Raw genomic sequence first — 24,051 nt, 5'->3', positions numbered from 1 at the left:
GGGGGCGCGGGGAGGGGGCGCGGGGAGGGGGGCGCGGGGAGGGGGGCGCGGGTTGGGGGCGCGGGTTGGGGGCGCGGGGAGGGGGCGCGGGGAGGGGGCGCGGGGAGGGGGCGCGGGGAGGGGGCGCGGGGAGGGGGCGCGGGGAGGGGGCGCGGGGAGGGGGCGCGGGGAGGGGGCGCGGGGAGGGGGCGCGGGGAGGGGGCGCGGGGAGGGGGCGCGGGGAGGGGGCGCGGGGAGGGGCGGGGTGGGGAGGGGAGGGGAGGGGGAGGGAGGGGCGGGGAGGGGAGGGGCGGGGAGGGGTGGGGCGGGGATGGGAGGGGAGGGGAGGGGAGGGGAGGGGCGGGGAGGGGTGGGGGAGGGGTGGGGAGGGGTGGGGAGGGGAGGGGCAGGGAGGGGAGGGGAGTGGAGGGGCTAGCTCAGGGGATAGGGTAAGTGGAAGGGAAAGGCAAGGGGAAGTGTAAGGAGAATGGGTGAAAATGGGGGTGCTTGCTCATGGGAGGGGAAGGGGGAGGGGTTCAGGCCATCATGGGATTGTCCATCCCTCTTCACTGCAAGGCCAGATGGTTGTAGACACCTGGCTCGTCTCCATAGTTTTCTCCTTCTCCTGGGAACAGAAGCATGTGTTAATGAGGAAATGTTTCCTGAACCTGACCACGTTGACTGAGGAGGATCCAAATCACTCCCCCCAATCCCCACACTTCAGCCTTTCCATTTCCACTCCTTTTGATCAGGTGTGTGTTAGGAACCACGATCTTGTCTCTTCTACTCAGGCTCCCCATCATCCAAAACCTTGTTCACCACTTCATGGCAGCAAAGTGTTGGACCAATCACGGACTAGTTGAGCCCCTTCAGCTGATCCATCCGAACCTACCCCACAACAATATAACCCTTCCTTCCCTCACATGAATTTATATTCACGTACCTATCTTCGACTCTTTTCAATATCCCTATTGTACCAGTTTTGACCATCACCACTTGCAACGCATTCCAGGGACCCACTATACTGTGTGACAAAACATAGCGATCTCGTCTCCGCTAAACCTTTATCCTCTCATTTAATTTTGGAGTCCTCTGGTATTCTTGCCCCAGAATATATGTGCTGGTTGTCAACCCAATCTGTACCTCTCCTCATCTCGTGGGCCTCTATTTCAGTCACCTCTCATCCTTCTTTGGTGTCCAGAGAAAAGGCCTAACTCTGCTAACCTTGCCTCATCAGACCTTTTCCAATCCAGCCACCATCCTTGTAAATCTCCTCTGCACTCTCTCCAAAGCTTCCACGTCCATCCTGTCATGAGGCAACCAGGAATGCACACAACAGCCAAGTGTGGTCTGACTCAAGATTAGAGTTCTGCAACTTTACCTCTCTGTTCTTGAACCCAATTCCCCTGATTAATCAAGGCCCAGCACACAATACTCCTCCTTAACCAACCTATCATTTGCGCAGCAAACTTGAGAGATCTATGGAGATGAACCTTAACATTTCTCTGATCTGCCACACTGTTAATAATGCTGCCATTAACCACGAACTCTGCCCTCAAGTACAACCTTCAAAAGTGCATCACTTCACATTTCTCCAGATTCATCACCATCTGCCAATTCTCTATGACAACGTTCTACATTGTCCACACCACCCCTACCTTTGATTCATCCGCTGACGTACCCAACCGTCCATGCCCATCGACATTCATAAAAAAAACCACACAGCAGGGGTCCGGAGGATACCGGAGCATTGACCTCCAGGCATCATATGTTCCATATCATCATATAACCATTTACGGAGCGGAAACAGCCATGTTCATCTACTACTACTCTCTCCTTTCTGCAGGCAAGTGAATTCTGAATCCAAACAACCAAGGCTCCATGGATCCCATGCCTCAGGACGTACTGAATGAGGCCACTGTGGTGACCTAGCCCAAAACCTCAAAAAAATCCACGTGTAGCACATCCACCCTTTTACCTTCCACAATTTCCTTCATCACCTCTTGGAAAACTCAATCATGATCATGGGGCGAGCCCTAGGACTGCGGAGTGGAGGCTTCCCTAAACAAGGAAGGAACTGTTCAATGGAGGAGTAACAAGCCTCCACTCATTCTCCAGCCTGGCCCACACAAAGACAGGAGTGGGGTTCCATTCACAGTCCAGTGACCCATCATCCATCTCAGCCATGTTAACGGCTCCACTCACCAGGAAGTCCCACCCTCCAAACACTCCCTCTTTCCCTTTCCACTGCCCATCACACCCACCGCGTCCTCCTCCAGTCAGAGAGAAACTTTCGCTGTCCTGACCATCTCCCGCTTGCTTCCACCGATCCCCTCATAATCCCCCCTTCTCCACCACCAGCATCCTCCAATCACCTGCCAATGCCCTCTCACCCGCCTCCTGTATCAACCAATCACCTGCCAGTCCCCTTTCCCTGTATCGACCAATATCTAGACCGATATGTCGAGGAACCAACTCGGGAGCAGGCCATTTTAGATTGGGTATTATGCAATGATAAGGGGCTAATCGACACTCTTGTTGTGCGAGGCCCTTTGGGTAGGAGTGATCACAATATGATCGAATTCTCACTCGACATGGGGAGTGATGATATTAAAACCGAGACTAAGGTCCTGAATTTAAATAAATGGAACTATGATGGTATGAGACGGGAGTTGAGTAAGATTGATTTGGTGGTTTATGGGGGAGTTGACTGTGGATAGGCAATGGAAAGCATTCACAGATCTAATGGAGAAATTGCAAAAATCGTTTCTACCGGTTTGGAATAAAAATAAACCAAAAAAAGTGACTACATATAACCACTTAGAGCACAAAACAGGCCAGTTCAGCCCTACTAGTCCAGGCCTTAGCAAAACCCCACCCTCCTAGTCCCACTGACCAGCACCAGGTCCATACCCCTCTAGTCCCATCCTATCCATGTAACGATCCAGTCTTTCCTTAAACGTAACCAATGATCCCGCCTCAACCACGTCTGTTGGAAGCTCATTCCACATTCCCACCACTCTTTGCATAATGAAATTTCCCCACATGTTCCCCTTAAAATTTTCCCCCTTCAATCTTCAACCATGCCCTCTCGTTTGAATCTCCCCCACTCTTAATTGAAAAAGACTATCCACGTTTACTCTGTCTGTCCCTTTTAAAATCTTAAACACCTCGATCAAGTCCCCTCTCAATCTTCGACGCTTCTGAGAAAAAAGCCCCAGTCTGCACAACCTTTCCCTGTAACTCAAACCTTGAAATCCTGTTAACATTCTCATGAACCTTCTCTGCACTCTCTCTATTTTGTTTATATATTTCCTATAATTTGGTGACCAAAACTGTACACAGTACTCCAAATTTGGCCTCACCAATGCCTTGTACAATTTCATCAAAACCTCCCCACTCTTGAATTCGATACTCCAATTTATGAAGGTCAACATTCCAAATGCCTTCTTCACCACACCATCTACCTGAGTATCAGCCTTGAGGGTACTATTTACCATAACTCCTAATTCCCTTTGTTGCTCTTCACGCCTCAATTGTCTACCATTCAATGTATATGACCTATTTAAATTTGCCTTTCCAAAATGCAGCACCTCATATTTATCTGCATTAAATTCCATCAGCCATTTCTCAGCCCACACCTCCAGCCTTCCTAAATCACCTTTTAATCTACGGTAATCTACCTCACTGTCCACAACACCACCGACCTTTGTGTCATCCGCAAATTTATCCAATTCTCCACCCCTACATCCAGATCGTTTATATATATAACAAATAATAGTGGACCCAGGACCGAACCCTGAGGAACTCCACTAGTCACCAGCCTCCAATTGGACAAACAATTTTCTACCACGACTCTCTGACAATTCCCATCCAACCATTGCTGAATCCATTTCACTACCACCTTATTTATACCTAATGCCTCTACCTTTTTCCCTAACCTCCTGTGGTGAACTTTGTCAAAAGCTTTACTAAAGTCCAAATATACAACATCCACCGCTTTCCCTTCATCAACCTTTTTTGTAATCCCCTCGAAGAACGCGAAATGTTTTGTCAAGCATGATCTACCCCGACAAAACCATGCTGATTACGCCCTCACAATCCCTCTTCCTCCAAATAGTTGTAAATACCATCCCTCAGAACACTTTCCATCAACTTGCCCACTACCGACGTCAGACTAACGGGCCTAGAAATCCCAGGTTTACATTTAGGCACTTTCTTAAACAGCGGAACAACATGCGCCACCCTCCAATCCTTTGGCACCACCCCCGTGGCCAGTGACATCCTAAATATCTCTGTTAATGGCCCCACTGACCGTCCACTAGCCTCCCTGAGTGTCATAGGGAATAATTTGTCCGGTCCAGGAGATTTATCCACCTTTATCTTTTTTAACACAGCCATCACGACCTCCTCGGTTATGCTTATATGCTTCATGACCTCCCCACGATTCTTCTTTACTTCAACTGGTTCAACATTTTTTTCCTTCGTGAATGACGAGGCAAAGAAATCATTCAAAATTTCCCCCATTTCCTCTGACTTCTCACTCAGCCTACCCTCGCTATCTACAAGGGGACAAATTTTATCCTTCACTAATCTTTTACTTTTAATGTACTTATAGAAACCCTTTGAATTTATTTTTACTCTGTCAGCCAAAGACTCTTAGTGCCTTTTTTTGGCCTTTCTAATTACTTTCTTAAGATTCCTTCTACACTCCTTGTAGTCCTCCTTCAACTTCTCAGCTCCCTGCTCTTAATACCTCTTCTACACCTCCCTTTTACTCCTAACCAAATTTCCAATATTCCTCGAAAACCAAGCCTCCCTATGACTTCCAGCCTTTCCTTTGATCCACACTGGGACATAACTACTCTGTACCCTCAAAATTTCTTATTTGAATATCCTCCATTTGTCATTAACATCCTTACCTGAAAATATCCTGTCCCACTCAATACTCCCCAAATCCCTTCTTATTCCTTCGAAATTTGCTCTTTGCAATCCAGAACCTCAACTTTAGGCCTCTCCTTGCTCTTCCCTAAAATTACCCTAAAACTTACAGAATTATGATCACTAGACCCAATTGGATCTCCAACATTAATGTCCGCCTCCTGACCTAGCTCGTTCCCTAACAGGAGATCCAGTATTACACTATCCCAAGTCGGTTCTTCTACTAACTGATTTAGAAAACAATCCTGAACACATTTAACGAACTTCAGCCCATCTTGCCCTCTAACCGTATGTGTATCCCAATCAAAGTTAAAATCTCCCATGATCACTAACCTATGATTTTCACACATATACGTTATCTCCCTACAAATTTGTTCCTCTAATTTTCTTGGCCCATTGGGTGGTCTGTAATACACACCTGTTAGCACCCTCTTGCCTCCTCCACCCCTCAATTCCACCCAAGCAGCCTCACTGGTCGATCCCTCCATACCATCCTGCCACCTCACGGCAGTAATGTCCTCCTTAACAAGCAGAGCACCTCCTCCTCCTTTTTTACCCCCTGATCTATCACATCTAAAACAAATGTATCATGGAATATTAAGTTGCCAGTCCTGCCCCTCCTGTAGCCATGTCTCACTAATTGCCACAATATCGTGACCCCAAGTATACGTCCATGCTCTCAGCTAATCTGCCTTGTTCACTATGCTTCTTGCATTAAATATATGCATCTCAGAGAATGACCCTCACATATATTCTCTTTTTTACCTCTACCCTTATCTCCATCCTACCTTTCTTATCTTTTTTATTCCTATCTAGGTGGCCATACTCCCTGGACACTGCTCTCACACTATGTTCCCCACCCCCCTGCCAAACTAGTTTAAACCTTCCCCCACAGCTCTAGCAAATCTGCTTGCCAACACATTGGTCCCCCTCCAGTTCAAGTGGAGTCCGTCCCTCTTGTACAGGTCCGACCTTCCCCAGAAGAGATCCCAATGAACAAGAAATCTTATCCCTTGCCCCCTGCACCATCTCATTAGCCACGCATTCATCCTGCACATCCTCCTATTTCTACCCTCACTAGCGTGTGGCACGGGCAGCAATCCAGAGATTACCTCCTTGGAGGTCCTGTTTTTTAACTTCCTACCAAATTCTACATAATCCTGTTTCAGGACCTCATCCCCACTTCTAACTAAGTCATAGGTCCCCACAAGGACCACGATTTCTGGCTGTTCTCCTTCCCCTTGCAGAATTCTATGCACTAGATCAGAGATATCCCTGACCCTGGCACCAGGGAGGCAACATACCAACCTGGAATCCCGATCTCATCCCACAAACCTTCTATCTGTCCCTCTGACTAATAAATCCCTAACTACAAGAATCCTATCCTTATCCTTCTTTCCCTTCTGAACCTCAGAGGAAGCCCCTGTGCCAGATACCTGACCCCCACGACTCGTCCCTGATAGGCTCTTCCCCCCAGCAGTATCCAAAGCCAAATACATGTTGCTGAGGGGCACTTCCACAGGGGTACTCTGCACTGGCCCTCTCCCTCCTTTCCTCACAGTGAACCAATTCCCTGACTCCTGCCTTCTAGGGGTGACTGTCTCGCTGTAACTCCTCTCTATCACTGCCTCTGCTTCCCTTATGATCCTCAGTTCATCCATTTGCAGCTCAAGCTTCCCAACACGGTCACCAATTATATACAATTTGATGCACCTTTTGCAGATGTAGTCGTCAGGAACAGCTGTGCAGTCTCTGATTTCCCACATCCCACAATTGGAGCACTTAACTACCCCAACTGACTTCATTTCCTCCTTTCTTACTATAATACCCTTATCTAATATGTTCCTTCTTAGCCCCTGCTCACGGAAGTCCCTCGAGCCAAAGTCCCCACTCCTTGACTGGGCCACTCCTCGAGACAAAGTACCCACTCCTTCACTGGGCCACTCCTCGAGCCAAAGTCCCCACTCCTTCACTGGGCCACTCCTCGATCCAAAGTCCCCACTCTTTCACTGGGACACTCCTCGAGCCAGAGTCCCCACTCCTTCACTGGGCCACTCCTCGAGCCAAAGTCCCCACTCTTTCACTGGGACACTCCTCGAGCCAGAGTCCCCACTCCTTCACTGGGCCACTCAACGAGCCAAAGTCCCCACTCCTTCACTGGGCCACTCCTCGAGCCAAAGTCCCCACTCCTTCACTGGGCCACTCCTCGAGCCAAAGTCCCCACTCCTTCACTGGGACACTCCTCGAGCCAGAGTCCCCACTCCTTCACTGGGCCACTCCTCGAGCCAAAGTCCCCACTCCTTCACTGGGACACTCCTCGAGCCAGAGTCCCCACTCCTTCACTGGGTCACTCACTCACTTCGACGCTCCACGCTGGCCGCTCCCTCCTTTTCTACTCCTTTTATTAGCCCCTTACCAATTAACCCGAATTAACTCCCAGCTCCTCCTTCTCCTCCCCTCATCCGACACCAGGCACTGATTCACTGTCTCCTCCGACCCCAAGTCTGACCTGACCGTGGATAACAAGGGAAATTAGAGACAGTATTAGGACCAAAGAGAGAGCATATCCATTGGCCAGAAAAATTACCACAACTGAAGACTGGGAGCAGTTCAAGATGCATCAAAGGAGGACAAAGGGATTAATCAAGAGAGCAAAAATAAATTACGAAAGTAAGCTTGCGGCAAATATAAAAACCAACTGCAAAATCTTTTATAAATATGTCAAGAGGAAAAGAGTGGTCAAATCCAGAGTAGGTCCTTTGCAGTCGGAATCAGGGGAATATATAATGGGGAATAAGGAGATGGCAGACCAATTAAATTCTTACTTTAGTTCTGTTTTTACAAGAGAGGATACAAATAACCTCCCAAGGATGTTGGGAAACATAGAGACTAATGCAAGGGAGGAACTGAAAGAAATCAGTATCTCTAAGGACATGGTCTTGTGGAAATTGATGGGAGTGAATGCAGATAAATCCCAAGGGCCTGATAATCTACATCCTAGGGTACTTAAGGAAGTGGACATTCAGATAGCAGATGCTTTAAGAATTATTTTCCAGAACTCAATAGACTCAGGATCGGTACCCGTGGATTGGAGGGTAGCTAATGTTACCCAACTATTTAAAAATTGGAATAGAGGAAACGCGGGAAATTATAGGGCTGTGAGCCTGACATCAGTAGTGGACAAAATGATGGAATCCATTATTAATGATGTAATAGCGGAGCATATGACTAGCAGAGAAGGGATCGGACGGAATCAACATGGATTTACAAAAGGTAAATCGCGCTAAACAAATCTATTGGAAATCTTCGAGATGGTGACAGGTAAAATAAATGGGGGAGAGCTAGTGGATGTGGTCTACCTGGACTTCCAAAAGGCCTTCGATAAGGTCCCGCATAAACCACTGGCTTCCAAAATCAAGGCTCATGGGATTGGGGTCAAAGTATTGATGTGGATTGAGAACTGTCTGGCAGGTAGAAGACAGAGAGTTGGGATAAATGGCTCGTTTTCTGAGTGGCAGGCGGAGACCAGTGGGGTGCCATGGGGATCTGTACTTGGACCCCACTTGTTCACAATTTACATTAATGATTCAGATGAGGGGATTGGATGTAATATCTCTAAATCTGCAGATGACACTAAGCTAGGAGGGGTTGTGTGCATGGAAGAGGGGGTCAGGAAGCTCCAGTGTGATTTGGATCAATTGAAGGACTGGGCAGATCCATGGCAAATGCACTACAATGTGGATAAATGTGAGGTGATCCACTTTGGTGATACAAACCGGAGGGCAGATTACTATTTGAATGGCAATAGATTAAGAGATGGGGAATTGCAGAGAGACCTAGGGGTACTTGTACACCAGTCTCTGAAGGCGAGCATGCAAGTACAGCAGGCAGTTAAAAAGGCTAATGCTATGTTGGCCTTCATATAAAGACTGTTTGAGTATAGGAACATGGATACCTTACTGCAGCTGTACAGGGCCTTGGTGAGACCCCACCTGGCGTATTGTGTGCTGTTTTGGTCACCTTATCTAAGGAAGGAAGTTCTTGCAATGGAGGGAGTGCAGAGGCGATTCACCAGGCTGATACCTGGAATGGCAGGAATGACTTATGAGGAAAGATTGGGCAAATTGGCATTGTATTCGCTGGAGTTTAGAAGATTGAGAGGGGATCTCATAGAGACATATAAAATACTGGCAGGACTGGACAGAATGGATGCAAATGGGATGTTTCCAAGGATGGGAAAATCCAGAACCCGGGGCATGGTTTGAGGATAATAGTCAAACCATTTAGGACCGAGATGAGGACGAATTTCTTTACCCAGAGGGTGGTGAATCTGTGGAATTCATTGCCACCCAGGGCAGTAGAGGCAGGTTCATTAAATATATTTAAGAGAGAATTAGATCTATTTCTTCAGTATAAGTGTATTAAAGGTAGCGGAGAGAATGCGGGGACGGGGTACTGAACTTTATGAACAGCCATGATTTCGTTGAATGGCGGAGCAGGCTCGAAGGGTCGAATGACCTACTCCTGCTCCGATGTTTCTATGTTTCTATCCTGACAGTTCCCTCCCCCTTCCAACTGTATTCACCAAGCACCTCGCTTGTCCTTTCCCACATATATCCACCAATCAGCTCTCTCACCCTCTCCCACCTTCTGCTGCGGGTCTCATCTGGACGGGCAGGTCTGGGCGTAGGGTAGGGTGAGATTGGGTCTGACACACCCCCACCACTCTTGACTCAACATTGCTTACCTTGATCATCTTCACCAGCTGCTCCACCCCACTGTCCCTGGGGAAGATGAGCTGTCCCAATAACAGCTCAGCCAACACACAGCCAGCTGAATAGATATCTGCAAGAGAGGGAAGGCCTCGAATCAATGTCACAGAGTACCGAGGGACGTGAGAGACGGTGGAGTTGAGTGTGTGTACTGTCCCATTGAACAACACGGGGTCAGACACAGGGTGAAGCTCTGAGATGTGCAGAGCAACAAAGACAGTACCCCGTTTCCGCATGCTCTCCGTAACCTTCAATACCCCTATACTAATCTATTTCCCTCTTAAATAGATCTATTTGCCTCTTAAATATATTTAATGACACACTCTGAGGCACCTCACCCTCCCTCTCCCTAGTACTTCTTACCCTATATAACCATATAACCACTTACAACACAGAACAGGCCAGTTCGGCCCTACTAGTCCATGCCGTAGCAAATCCCCACCCTACTAGCCCCACTGACCAGCATCCGGTCCATACCCCTCCAGTCCTCTCCTATCCATGTAACGATCCAGTCTTTCCTTAAACGTAACCAATGATCCCGCCTCAACCACGTCTATCCGAAGCTCATTCCACATCCCCACCACCCTCTGCGTAAAGAAATTTCCACTCATGTTCCCCTTATAATTTTCCCCCTTCAATCTTAAACCATGTCCTCGAGTTTGAATCTCCCCCTTTCTTAATTGAAAAAGCCTATCCACATTTACTCTGTCTGTCCCTTTTAAAATCTTAAACACCTCTATGAAGTCGTCCCTCAATCTTCTACGCTCCAGAGACAAAAGCCCCGCTTTGCACAACCTTTCCCTGTAAATCAAACCTTGAAATCCTGTCAACATTCTCATGAACCTTCTCTGCACTCTCTCTATTTTGTTTATATCTTTCCTATAATTTGGTGACCAAAACTGTACACAGTACTCCAAATTTGGCCTCACTAATGCCTTGTACAATTTCATCATAACCTCCCTACCCTTGAATTCGATACTACAATTTATGAAGGCCAACATTCCAAATGCCTTCTTCACCACACCATCTACCTAAGTATCAGCCTTGAGGGTACTATTTACCATAACTCCTAAATCCCTTTGTTGATCTGCACACCTCAATTGTCTACCATTCAATGTATATGACCTATTGAAATTTGCCTTTCCAAAATGCAGCACCTCACATTTCTCTGTATTAAATTCCATCAGCCATTTCTCACCCACACCTCCAGCCTTCCTAAATCACCTTTTAATCTACGGTGATCTACCTCACTGTCCACAACACCACCGACCTTTGTGTCATCCGCAAACTTCCTTATGCAATTCTCCACCCCTACATCCAGATCGTTAATATATATAACAAATAATAGTGGACACAGGACCGATCCCTGAGGAACTCCACTAGTCACCGGCCTCCAATTGGACAAACAATTTTCTACCACGACTCTCTGACACCTCCCATCCAACCATTGCTGAATCCATTTCACTACCACCTTATTTATACTTTATGCCTCTACCTTTCTTCCTAACCTCCTGTGGGGAACTTTTTCAAAAGCTTTACTAAAGTCCAAATAGACAACATCCACAACTTTCCCTTCATCAAACTTTTCTGTAACCCCCTAGAAGAACTCAAAATTTTTTGTCAAGCATGATCTACCCCTGACAAAACCATGCTGATTACTCCCTCGCAATCCCTGTACCTCCAAAAATTTGTAAATACCATCCCTCAGCACACTTTCCATCAACTTGCCCACCACAGACGTCAGACTTACAGGCCTATAATTCCTAGGTTTACATTTAGACCCTTTCTTAAACAGCGGAACAACATGCGCCACCCTCCAATCCTTTGGCACCACCCCCGTGGCCAGTGATGTCCTAAATATCTCTGTTAATGGCCCCACTAACCGTCCACTAGCCTCTCTGAATGTCCTAGGGAATATTTTGTCCAGTCCGGGAGATTTATCCACTTTTATCTTTTTTAACACAGCCATCACTACCTCCTCGGTTATCCTTATATGCTTCATGACGTCCCCACGATTCTTCTTAACTTCAACTGGTTCAACATTTTTTTCCTTTGTGAATACCGAGGCAAAGAAATCATTCAAAATTTCCCCGATTTCCTCTGACTTCTCACTCAGCCTACCCTCGCTGCCTACAAGGGGACCAATTTAATCCCTCACTAATCTTTTACTTTTAATGTACTTATAGAAACCCTTTGGATTTATTTTTACTCTGTCAGCCAATACCTCTTCATGCCTTTTTTCGGCCTTTCTAATTTCTTTCTTAAGATTCCTTCTACACTCCTTGTAGTCCTCCTTCAACTTCTCAGCTCCCTGCTCTTTATACCTCTTGTACACCTCCCTTTTTCTCCTCACCAAATTTCCAATATTCCTCGAAAACCAAGCCTCCCTATGACTTCCAGCCTTTCCTTTGATCCACACTGGGACATAACTACTCTGTACCCTCAAAATTTCTTATTTGAATATCCTCCATTTTTCATTAACATCCTTACCTGAAAATATCCTGTCCCACTCAATACTCCCCAAATCCCTTCTTATTCCTTCGAAATTTGCTCTTTTCCAATCCAGAACCACAACTTTAGGCCTCTCCTTGCTCTTCCCAAAAATTACCCTAAAACTTACAGAATTATGATCACTAGACCTAATTGGATCTCCAACATTAATGTCCGCCTCCTGACCTAGCTCGTTGCCTAACAGGAGGTCCAGTATTACACTATCCCAAGTCGGTTCTTCTACTAGCTGATTTAGAAAACAATCCTGAACACATTTAACGAACTTCAGCCCATCCAGCCCTCGAACTGTATGTGTATCCCAATCAAAGTTAAAATCTCCCATGATCACTAACCTATGATTTTCACACATATACGTTATCTCCCTACAAATTTGTTCCTCTAATTTTCTTGGCCCATTGGGTGGTCTGTAATACACACCTGTTAGCACCCTCTTGCCTCCTCCACCCCTCAATTCCACCCAAGCAGCCTCACTGGTCGATCCCTCCATACCATCCTGCCACCTCACGGCAGTAATGTCCTCCTTAACAAGCAGAGCACCTCCTTCTCCATTTTTACCCCCTGATCTATCACATCTAAAACAAATGTATCCTGGAATATTAAGTTGCCAGTCCTGCCCCTCCTATAGCCAGGTCTCACTAATTGCCACAATATCGTGACCCCAAGTATCTGTCCATGCTCTCAGCTCATCTACCTTGTTCACTATGCTTCTTGCATTAAAATATATGCATCTCAGAGAATGTCCCTCACATATATTCTCTTTTTTACCTTCTACCCTTATCTCCATCCTACCTTTCTTATCTTTTTTATTCCTATCTAGGTGGCCATACTCCCTGGACACTGCTCTCACACTCTGTTCCCCACCCCCCTGCCAAACTAGATTAAACCTTCCCCCACTGCTGTAGCAAATCTGCTTGCCAGCACATTGGTCCCCCTCCAGTTCAAGTGGAGTCCGTCCCTCTTGTACAGGTCAGACCTTCCCCAGAAGAGATCCCAATGATCCAGAAATCTTATCCCTTGCCCCCTGCACCATCTCTTTAGCCACGCATTCATCCTCCACATCCTCCTATTTCTACCCTCACTAGCGCGTGGCACGGGCAGCAATCCAGAGATTACTACCTTGGAGGTCCTGTTTTTTAACTTCCTACCAAATTCTACATAATCCTGTTTCAGGACCTCATCCCCACTTTTAACTAAGTCATAGGTCCCCACATGGACCACGACTTCTGGCTGTTCTCCTTCTGGCTGTTCTCCTTCCCCTTGCAGAATTCTATGTACTAGATCAGAGATATCTCTGACCCTGGCACCAGGGAGGCAACATACCAACCTGGATCCCCGATCTCATCCCACAAACCTTCTATCTGTCCCTCTGACTAATGAATCCCTAACTACAAGAATCCTATCCTTTTCCTTCTTTCCCTTCTGAACCTCACGGGAAGCCCCTGTGCCAGATACCTGACCCCCACGACTCATCCCTGATAAGCTGTTCCCCCCAGCAGTATCCAAAGCCAAATACATGTTGCTGAGGGGCACTTCCACAGGGGTACTCTGCACTGGCACTCTCCCTCCTTTCCTCACAGTCAACCAATTCCCTGAGTCCTGCCTTCTAGGGGTGACTGTCTCCCTGTAACTCCTCTCTATCACCGCCTCTGCTTCCCTTATGATCCTCAGTTCATCCATTTGCAGCTCAAGCTCCCAACACGGTCACTCATTATATACAATTGGATGCACCTTTTTGCTGATGTAGTAGTCAGGAACAGCTGTGCAGTCTCTGATTTCCCACATCCCACAATTGGAGCACTTAACTACCCCAACTGACTCCATTTCCTCCTTTCTTACTATAATACCCTTGACTAATAAGTTCCTTCTTAGCCCCTGCTCACCGAAGTCCCTCGAGCCAAAGTCCCTACTCCTTCACTGGGCCACTCCTCGAGCCAAAGTCCCCACTCCTTCACTGGGCCACTCCTCGAGCCAAAGTCCCCACTCCTTCACTAGGCCACTCCTCGAGCCAAAGTCCCCACTCCTTCACTGGGCCACTCCTCGAGCCAAAGTCCCCACTCCTTCACTGGGCCACTCCTCGAGCCAAAGTCCCCACTCCTTCACTGGGACACTCCTCGAGCCAGAGTCCCCACTCCTTCACTGGGTCACTCACTCACTTCGACGCTCCACGCTGGCCGCTCCCTCCTTTTCTACTCCTTTTATTAGCCCCTTACCAATTAACCCGAATTAACTCCCAGCTCCTCCTTCTCCTCCTCTCACCTGACACCAGGCACTGACTCACTGTCTCCTCCGACCCCAAGTCTGACCTGACCGTGGATAACAAGGGAAATTAGAAACAGTATTAGGTCCAAAGAGAGAGCATATCCATTGGCCAGAAAAATTACCACAACTGAAGACTGGGAGCAGTTCAAGATGCATCAAAGGAGGACAAAGGGATTAATCAAGAGAGCAAAAATAAATTACGAAAGTAAGCTGGCGGCAAATATAAAACTGACTGCAAAAGCTTTTATAAATATGTTAAGAGGAAAAGATTGGTGAAATCCAGAGTAGGTCCTTTGCAGTCGGAATCAGGGGAATATATAATGGGGAATAAGGAAATGGCAGACCAATTAAATTCTTACTTTAGTTCTGTTTTTACAAGACAGGATACAAATAACTTCCCAAGGATGTTGGGAAACATGGAGACTAATGCAAGGGAGGAACTGAAAGAAATCAGTATCTCTAAGGACATGGTCTTGAGGAAATTGATGGGATTTTAAGCAGATAAATCCCAAGGGCCTGATAATCTACATCCTAGGGTACTTAAGGAAGTGGACATTCAGATAGCAGATGCTTTAAGAATTATTTTCCAGAACTCGATAGACTCAGGATCAATACCCATGGAGTGGAGGGTAGCTAATGTTACCCCACTATTTAAAAATTGGTGTAGAGAAAAAGCGGGAAATTATAGGTCGGTGAGCCTGACGTCAGTAGTGGGCAAAATGATTGAATCCATTATTAAGGATGTAATAGCGGAGCATAAGACAACAGAGAAGGGATCGGACGGAGTCAACATGGATTTACAAAAGGTAAATCGTGCTTGACAAATCTATTGGAATTCTTTGAGATGGTGACAGGTAAAATAAATGGGGGATAGCCAGTGGATCTGGTGTACCTGGACTTCCAAAAGGCCTTTGGTAAGGTCCCGCATAAACCACTGGCTTCCAAAATCAAGGCTCATGGGATTGGGGGCAAAGTATTGATGTGGATTGAGAACTGTCTGGAAGGTAGAAGACAGAGTTGGGATAAATGGCTCGTTTTCTGAGTGGCATGCGGAGACCAGTAAGGTGCCACAGGGATCTGTACTGGGACCCCATCTGTTCACAATTTACATTAATGATCTGGATGAGGGGATTGGATGTAATATCTCCAAATTTGCAGATGACACTAAGCTAGGAGGGGTTGTGTGCAAGGAAGAGGGGGTCAGGAAGCTCCAGTGTGATTTGGATCAATTGAGGGACTGGGCAGATCCATGGCAAATGCACTACAACGTGGATCAATGTGAGGTTATCCACTTTGGTAATACAAACCGGAGGGCAGATTACTATTTGAATGGCAATAGATTAAGAGATGGGGAATTGCAGAGAGACCTAGGGGTACTTATACACCAGTATCTGAATGAGAGCATGCAGGTAGAGCAGGCGGTTAAAAAGACAAATGGTATTTTGTCCTCCATATCAAGAGGGTTTTAGTATAGGAACAAGGATACCTTACTGCAGCTGTACAGGGCCTTGTGAGACCCCACCTGGAGTATTATGTGCAGTTTTGGTCACCTTACCTAAGGAAGGAAGTTCTTGCAATGGAGGGAGTGCAGAGGCGATTCACCAGGCTGATACCTGGAATGGCAGGAATGACTTATGAGGAAAGATTGTGCGAATGGGGGTTGTACTCGCTGGAGTTTAGAAGATTGAGGGGGGATCTCATAGAGACATATAAAATTCTGGCAGGACTGGACAGAATGGATGCAGATGGGATGTTTCCAAGGATGGGAAAATCCAGAACCCGGGGCCATGGTTTGAGGATAATAGGCAAACCATTTAGGACCGAGATGAGGAGGAATTTCTTGAACCAGAGGGTGGTGAATCTGTGGAATTCATTGCCACAGAGGGCAGTGGAGGCAGGTTCATTAAATATATTTAAGAGGGAATTAGATCTATTTCTTCAGTATAAGGGTATTAAAGGTTACGGAGAGAAGGCGGGGATGGGGTGCTGAACTTTAAGATCAGCCATGATCTCGTTGAATTGTGGAGCAGGCTCGACGGGTCGAATGACCTACTCCTGCTTTGATTTTTCGATGTTTCTATCCTAACATTTCCCTCCCCCTTCCACCTGTATTCACCAAGCACTTCGCTTGTCCCTTCCCACATATATCCACCAATCAGCTCTCTCACCCTCTCCCACCTTCTGCTGCGGGTCTCATCTTGACGGGCAGGTCTGGGCGTACGGTATGGTGAGATTGGGTCTGACACACCCCCACCACTCTTGATTCAACATTGCTTACCTTGATCATCTCCACCAGCTGCTCCACCCCACTGTCCCTGGGGAAGATAAGCTGTCCCAATAAGAGCTCAGCCAACACATAGCCAGCTGAAAAGATATCTGCAAGAGAGGGAAGGCCTGGCGTCAATGTCACAGGGTGTCGTGGGACGTGAGAGACAGTGAAGTTGAGTGTGGGGACTGTCCAATTGAACAACCCGGGTGAATGAAGCTCTCTCCGCACCGTCATATCACACACGTTGAGGCACCTCACCCTTCCTACATCTATCCTATCCATACCATTCATTTACCATAAATCCTAAATCCCTTTGTAGCTCTGCACATCTCAATAGCTACCATTTAATGCATATGACCTATTTAGATTTGCTTCCACTCTCTGGCACCTCTATCTCTGGCACCTCTCTCATCCTCCCCCTCTCTGGCACCTCTCCCCTCTTTCTCTGGCATATCCCTCATCCCTCTCTATGTCACATCTCTCCCTCGGATAACTCTGCCTCAATCTATCTCTTCCCACCTTGGATGAAGCTTTCTCTGTTTTACATGAGAACACTCAACACGCTCCCCTCCCTCTCTATTTGGGACATCACCATCTCAGTCATCATGGGATACTCTCTCCACCTCAATCTCTATGCCCAACACCCCCCAACCCGTGACATCAATTTCTTACCTAAGGGATAACCCTCTCTCTCTGTGCTGGACAGTTCTGCCTTTTTGCCTCAAGTGACAGGGCTGCCTTCCTAAAGTCTGGTTTATTACTCACCGGTATTTGAGATGTAGTCAGGAGTTCTAAAGATGAGCTCTGGTGCTTGATAATACTGGGGCCAATCAAATCTATGTGGTGGAAAGCAGGGGTGGATCAACCGAAAATAGCACCTATGGCAGTGGTGGCCATCCTCTTGCAAGAGCAGGGCTTGATGGTGGCCATATTTTCTGTAGAGAACGAGAGGAAAGACTGAGCGTTTGTGTTCTTTGTACCTTTGATAGTGCCCCCACCCCCACCCATCCAGTGCCGGCCAAGTCATCCCACCTCCCCAACAACACACCGTCAAACTGTCGGGATTCCATGCCTGGGGGTCGATGAGGGATCAAACGTTCCATGAAGGGGTTGATGGTCTAAAAAATTTGGGGACATCCTTGAGACACACCAAGAGTCGTAGCCTCCAGTCAGAGAGCCAGTCATCCACAACCACCCTCTGGTTTCTCCCACAAAGCTAATGCTGAAACCAATCTACGCATCACCAGAAATACCAAGCCACTGAACCTTCCTCCCATGTGGGAACATCTTAAATGCTTTACTCAAGTCCATGTAGACAAGTCTTCTCTTCATCAATATTCCTAGTATGTGCACAAAGCCATGTTGGCTGGTCCTTATTTGTCCCTAACTGTCAAAATACTTCTATATCCAATCTCTTAGAGCACCTTCTAATGACTTGTTCACTCCTGGTATTAGGCTCACCGGCCTATCATTTCCTAGGTTATTTTTGGAGCTTCTTTTTAAACAACGGGACAAGATGAGCTCCCCTCCAATCCTCAGGCACCTCACCTGTGGCTCAGGATGTTATTATATCTATCTCCCAGGGCGTTTGCAATTTCTGCACCAGCCTCCCTCAAATTCCAAGGGAACTGGGGATTTATCCCCCTTGATTCACTTTAAGACTACAAGCACTTCCTCCTCTTTATCTAGGTTCCCTGACCTCACTGCTTATATGCCTCGCTCCCCTAGACTCTGTGCCAGTTTCCTGAGCAAAAAGAGCTTTAAGAAAAAGCTAGAAGATCTCCCCCATCTCTTGTAGCTTCATACATAAGTGATCACTCTGATCTACAAGAGGACCAATTTTGTCCCTCCAGATTTCCCTATTAATTTGGTCCTGCATTTTTTAATCCTCCTCTCAAGATCCTCATTTGCTCCTTGTTGCCTGTATCAGCTGTACACCACTCTCTTCTTTGGAAAATCAAGGTTCCCTCTGCGTGCTAACTTTGCCTTTAATCTTCACATGCAGACCTTGTGTTTCCACTTTGAAAGCCTCCCACTGACTGAACACATTTGCCTCAGAACAACCTGTTCCAATCCATGCTTTCTAGACCCTTTCTCATTTCCTCAAACTTGCCCTTTCTCCAATTTAGAATCTCAACCCGAAGACCAGGCCAATCCATCTCCATAATAAACTTGAAACAAATCACTGGACTCAAAATATTCCCCCCCCATATACATATGTCCCTCTTGTCTTGTTTGGCAATAGGTGATCCATTACTGCATTCTCTCTGGTTGGTACCTCTATATATCGATTGAAAAACTTTCCTGGACACATTTGACAGACTCCAAGCCATCAGTCCCAGTCAATATGTGGAAAGTTCAAATCTACTATTCCAGCCTTATGTTTGGAACATAAGAACATAGGAAATAGGAACAGGAGTAGGCCAAAAATGGCCCATCGAGCCTGCTCCGCCATTCAATACGATCATGGCTGATCTAATTTATGACCTAACTTCACCTACCTGCCTTCTCCCCATATCCCATAATTCTTCTATCATTTAAAAATTTATCTAACTGAATTTTAAATATATTTAATGAGGCAGCCTCAACCACTTCCCTGGTTAGAGAATTCCAAACATGCACTGCACTCTGGGAAAAACTATTTTTCCTCATCTCTGTGCTAAATCTACTCCCCAGAATCTTGAGGCTGTGTCCTCTCGTTTTAGTTTCCCTGGCCAGCTCAAAAAACCTTCCTACATCTATCCTATCCATACCATTCATAATCCTATATGTTTCTATAAGATCTCCTCTCATTCTTCTGAACTCGAGCGAAAACAATCCTCGACGATTTAATCTTTCCTGCAACTCTCTGCTATTTTCTCCAGATTTGTTTCTCTAATTCTCATTTACTGATGGGCAGTCTATAATACAAGCTCATGCGTGTGGTTATCCCTTTCCCGTTTAACAATTCCACCCAGAGACCCTCAATAGACAAGCCCGAGGGTCTGTCCTGTCTTAGCACTGCAATAATATTTCATATGATGTAACGCCACTCCTCTCCCTTTCATTCCTCTCCCTCTATCACATCGGAAACCACTGAAACGTCATGCTGCCAGTACTGGGCTTCCTCCCACCAAGCCTTACTAATGGCTACAGTTTCAAAGTTCCATGTGCCAATCCATGCTCCAAACATCTGCCTTTCTGACAATACCCCTTTCAGTGAAATAGATACACCTGAGAACATTTCCATCAGATACAACCGTTTGATTTCTGAATTGACACAATCTGGACATCATCTTTTCCCTCCTCCACTCCCCTATCTGCTCTGTCAGTCTGGTTCCAATCTCCTTGCAAATCTAGATTAAACATCACCCATCCCCCACTCCACCAGAGGAACACTAGCAAACCTTCCTGCAAGAATAATCATCTCCCTTAACTTCAGATTAACCGTCCATCAGAACAGGTTCCAACCTCCCTGGAAGACCGCGTCAAATTTGAAACTGGGGTTAGTGGCACCATTAATAGCCCCGGGCGGGCTAACTAGGTTAGTCTGGTCACACTGTGTCTTGGTGCAGGTTCGCTCACCAAGAGGTGGCCCGTTTAGTGTTGCGGTAAGTGCAATGGTGTTACAGAGCCAGCGACCAGGGTATGAATCCAGCACTGTCTCCCTGGCTTTATGTGGGTTTCCATCAGCTGCATAGTTACCACCCACCCTTCAAAAACACATCATGGGTGTAGGTCAATTGGGTGTAATTTGGTCGCAGGGGTTTATTTGATGAATATCAAATAACATTGACATGTGTCAATGCTGCATGAGTAAATTTAAATTTCAGGCTGTCCCATTTCTGAAAAACTGTTCATCCCCCTCACCTTGAATCTTTTGCCCTGCAAGACCTTCGTGATGGTTATCAGCTCTCCACCATCCACCAGCCAGGCCTGGAACACCACACCGAAAGACCCACTGCCGATAATTTAAACATCTGCGTAGGGCACCTCCTTGATCCAGTGTGGCCACCACTCTTGTGGCCTTATTGCTATCTCCTGTGGGGCAGAAGCAGTAGCATTTACACACCCAGAGAGCACAGAACTGGCCATTTGTCCAACATGGTGTCTATCCTTCCCACGAACTTTCTTCCAAACATCACCTCAATGTCAGAATTAATGCTCTGGTGGTTCGTTCCAGACTCTATTTTTTTTTTAATTTTATTGAAGAGTTTTACAAAACCAAAATATATCTAATCTAAAACTAACCCCTACAACCCCCCTCCTCCCCCGTCCCCCCTACACCCTCCCCACATCGGAGCCTTTTTTAAAACACAGTCAGACCGATTATGACAGGTTGCTGGATGGTGTGCTATGTCTCTACAACTTTCATCAGAAATAAAACTTTTATTTAACATCTAAACACATACGTTCCAAATACACTGTTGGCTAAGTCTCCAAAAATTGTGAAGGAAACCAAATTGGCAAAAAGAATAATTGAGTTGATGGGGGGTTTAAATTTGGTTGAAATATGGCGACGGATGAATCCGACTGAGAAGGATTATTCTTTTTATGTAGCTCGTCATGAGTCATCCTCAAGAATAGATTTTTTTGGGAATCAGCTCATTTGCAGGGTAGGATTGAACAAGCTGAGTACAAGAGTAGGATTTTATCAGTCCATTCGTTGTTGTTAATTAAATGTAATGTTGCCGAGATGGCGGGAATTAACTATCGTTGGAGATTTAATGAGATGTTGCTACAAAGCCCTGAATTTATTTTGTATGTCAAAGATCAGATTAAGAATTTTCAGAAACAAACGCGGGATCAGTTCACAGTAAATTTACGTTATGGGGTTCTTTAAAAGGATTCTTACAGGGTCAAGTTATTCGTTACACAGCAAAAGTGAAGAAGCAACTTAAAGCAGAACTTCAAGATTTAGAAAAAGAAATTGCAGTATTGGAGAAGATATTTCAGAAAGATGCAACAGAAGAGAACAAGATACAGTTATCGACATCGAAGCTTCAATTATCATACACAGCAAACTTATCAATATGAAGAATGACTTATCCTTTCCAAATGAATACATGATTGAATTTTGTTCTGCCATCTTTGTATACTCAGTTCAACATCATTTTTCCAAGTGACAGCTGGACATTTTCTAGCTACTGCCAACCGTGGACGTATAAATGCAATTTGAGGTTTCTCCAATCGTAAACCTGTCATTATCGTCTTCATATATCCCAATAAACATACCCATGGGTCGACATATAGATCTATTTTCAATAAACCTCTCAAAAAGTTAATTATTTGTTCCCAAAAGAGCCTAACTTTTGTACATTCCCATACTGAATCTAAGGAAGTACCTGTCTTTTCACCAAACCAAAAACACCAATCTGACAAACTAAATCCATCTATTTCCAATATTTCAGGACTTTAGTATAACTGATGCAAAACATTATCATAAACCAAACTATATTGAAGATTTATTAACTTCATAACACTATCAAGACACATATCAGATCACTCCTCCACAGATATAGGCATTTAGAAGCATATATGTTTTAAATATATCCACATTCGTCATCTTTTCTTGTAGTAACATACATTTCTGAAACAAATCCCTTTTTGCCCTTATCAACAATAAATTTCTCAAAGTTCATTTAACCAAAATATTCTAACAAATAAATCTTGCACTTGATAATATGCATATAAAGTGTTTGTGATACCCCAAACTTCTCTCTAAGTAGAACCATCTCCCTGGGGGGGACAGGGTTCAGAGCCATTCCTTTTGTCCACAACCCTCCTTCTCCAAGAGGGTCAGGTCACCCCTCATTCTCCAGCATGCTCCAAGGGAGATAGAGCATCTGAATTCCTCCCCAACTCCAAAAGCTCAGCAGGACTGAGACCTTCCACAACACAAACGAGACTTCGTCTCCCAAGACATCTCATGGAGTGGAAGGAGCCCCTTGCTTCATTGCTAAACGCTGTTGAGTCGCCACACCATCAACGCTTTCCAGCACCTTGATCTGGGATTGTTGGTGGTGGGATGGGTTGGGGGGGAGGTGGGAAAAGATGGAACAGGTTCTATAATCCAGTGTTGTGGGGTGTGGAAGGGCGATTCTGTCTCACAGTGGGAGAGATCGCATTCTGGGGTTAGGGGAGAGCTCTTTACCATTCCTGTTGGAAGGGCTACCTTCCCTCCCACTCCCGAAAACTGCTCTCCCAAGATACCTCACCCGCGCCCCACGCCAATTCCTCGATCCTTTTTTCATCTCTCACCCAATACCACACTCCCGGTTCCTCAGTGCCTTCCATCCCCTCCCACCCCAGCCCTCCAGCTCAACCCTACTTCTGATCCAATCTCCCTCTGCCTCTGGTGCACCCCCATATTTTCGTTCTGCCCTCCACTCAACCTCCACTGCTACAGACCCCATCCCTGTATCCCTGCCCAAGCCACTGCTCTCTCGCACCTGCCTAGAAATCGCCTTGCATTCAGGATGGAGAGAGGGTGTTAAATGTGGCCTCCATTCTCTCTGGCCACACCGGGTCATGGATGGTGCTGGAGGAGGCTCTGTCCCAGTAGTGGAGCAGGTGACAGGATCTTTATCTCACCCATGGGCCCTGGGCGCTTCCAAACACAACGCCGTTGATCAGAGAGGGTCCCTGGAATGTTCCCTCATGTGGGCCTCATTGCCCTTCCAGGAGAGACATCCTACTTGTGCTGCTCTGGCCTGGTGCAGCTCAGCTATGGCAACACATCAGCAGTTGCCCCACTCTGTGACATCATCTCCCCATCTGTGTCACCTCCCCTCTTTGTGACACCACTAGTGTAATGGCCAGGGACATCCAGCTATTTCAATCCTCCTCAATTTTCCCAAGCAAGGGGTCGGGGGGGAGGGGTAGTTCAACTTGTATAAGTTACTTCAGTTGTTATCTCTTCTACCTCCTTGATATTTGATTCCATTTTGCGGACACTTTAGTTGACTATTTTATTGACATTGCCTGTAATCTCCCTTCATAAGTGACATGATTTTGTATTAATCCCAATTGATCTTATACCCAAAGATCTCCCCATTATCCTCCAGAGTGGAGCACAGCTTGGGCCATGAGTGTGTCAGGTCTGTCAGATCTGTCAGAACATCTCAGCAAATAAATTGAATTTATGCTCTTCCTGCCCTGTTCTGAAAATTTTAATGACTGAATCCTGGCAAATGGCCACGGTTGATGGCCCCATGGCTCAAACAAACTGAGCTGGAGTTAGCGGGAAACCCTGTCTTGCATGATCTTTTCAGTGGGAAGGCTCAGGTAATTTGTCCATTGGCCTCAAACTTAGCCTTGGGCGCAGGTGAAACACCCTTA

The 24,051-nt window shown here is 46.3% G+C and overlaps 1 protein-coding gene across 6 annotated transcripts; it reads right to left on the bottom strand.

Annotated features, from left to right (window-relative positions):
* Window positions 1-282: 282 nt before the first annotated feature.
* On the bottom strand, window positions 283-23,460 carry LOC138750682 (uncharacterized). Of its 6 annotated transcripts, none has more exons than XM_069912756.1 (5): window positions 23,167-23,460; window positions 17,497-17,666; window positions 16,741-16,838; window positions 9,668-9,765; window positions 518-604 (listed from the first exon to the last, which is right to left on the bottom strand). In XM_069912756.1, the coding sequence occupies exons 1-4, from the start codon at window positions 23,241-23,243 to the stop codon at window positions 9,679-9,681; spliced, it is 432 nt and encodes a 143-aa protein (XP_069768857.1). In that variant the 5' UTR covers window positions 23,244-23,460; the 3' UTR covers window positions 518-604; window positions 9,668-9,678. The 6 variants fall into 6 exon arrangements, with proteins under 6 accessions (XP_069768859.1, XP_069768857.1, XP_069768856.1 ...); XM_069912755.1 differs by lacking the exon at window positions 17,497-17,666 and adding an exon at window positions 20,581-20,751 and having other exon boundaries at window positions 23,305-23,459; XM_069912754.1 differs by lacking the exon at window positions 9,668-9,765 and adding an exon at window positions 16,018-16,075 and having other exon boundaries at window positions 528-604; window positions 23,167-23,458.
* Between the last annotated feature and the right edge of the window lie 591 nt (window positions 23,461-24,051).

Source organism: Narcine bancroftii, unplaced genomic scaffold (assembly GCF_036971445.1).
Source record: "Narcine bancroftii isolate sNarBan1 unplaced genomic scaffold, sNarBan1.hap1 Scaffold_221, whole genome shotgun sequence".
Classification (NCBI taxonomy): domain Eukaryota; kingdom Metazoa; phylum Chordata; class Chondrichthyes; order Torpediniformes; family Narcinidae; genus Narcine; species Narcine bancroftii.
Note: the sequence above shows the minus strand (reverse complement) of the source record. Positions and strands in the feature narration are given on the sequence as shown.

Bases quoted from the DNA above. Each gene is read 5' to 3' on its own strand.
- LOC138750682 (XM_069912756.1), bottom strand. From the start codon at position 23,243: ATGACCCGGTGTGGCCAGAGAGAATGGAGGCCACATTTAACACCCTCT. The intron at 17,667-23,166 runs GCAGGTGCGAGA...CGTTCTCTACAG, and splicing joins GAATGCAAGGCGATTTCTAG to AAAATATGGCCACCATCAAG. The intron at 16,839-17,496 runs GTGAGTAATAAA...CCTCTCTTGCAG, and splicing joins TGACTACATCTCAAATACCG to ATATCTTTTCAGCTGGCTAT.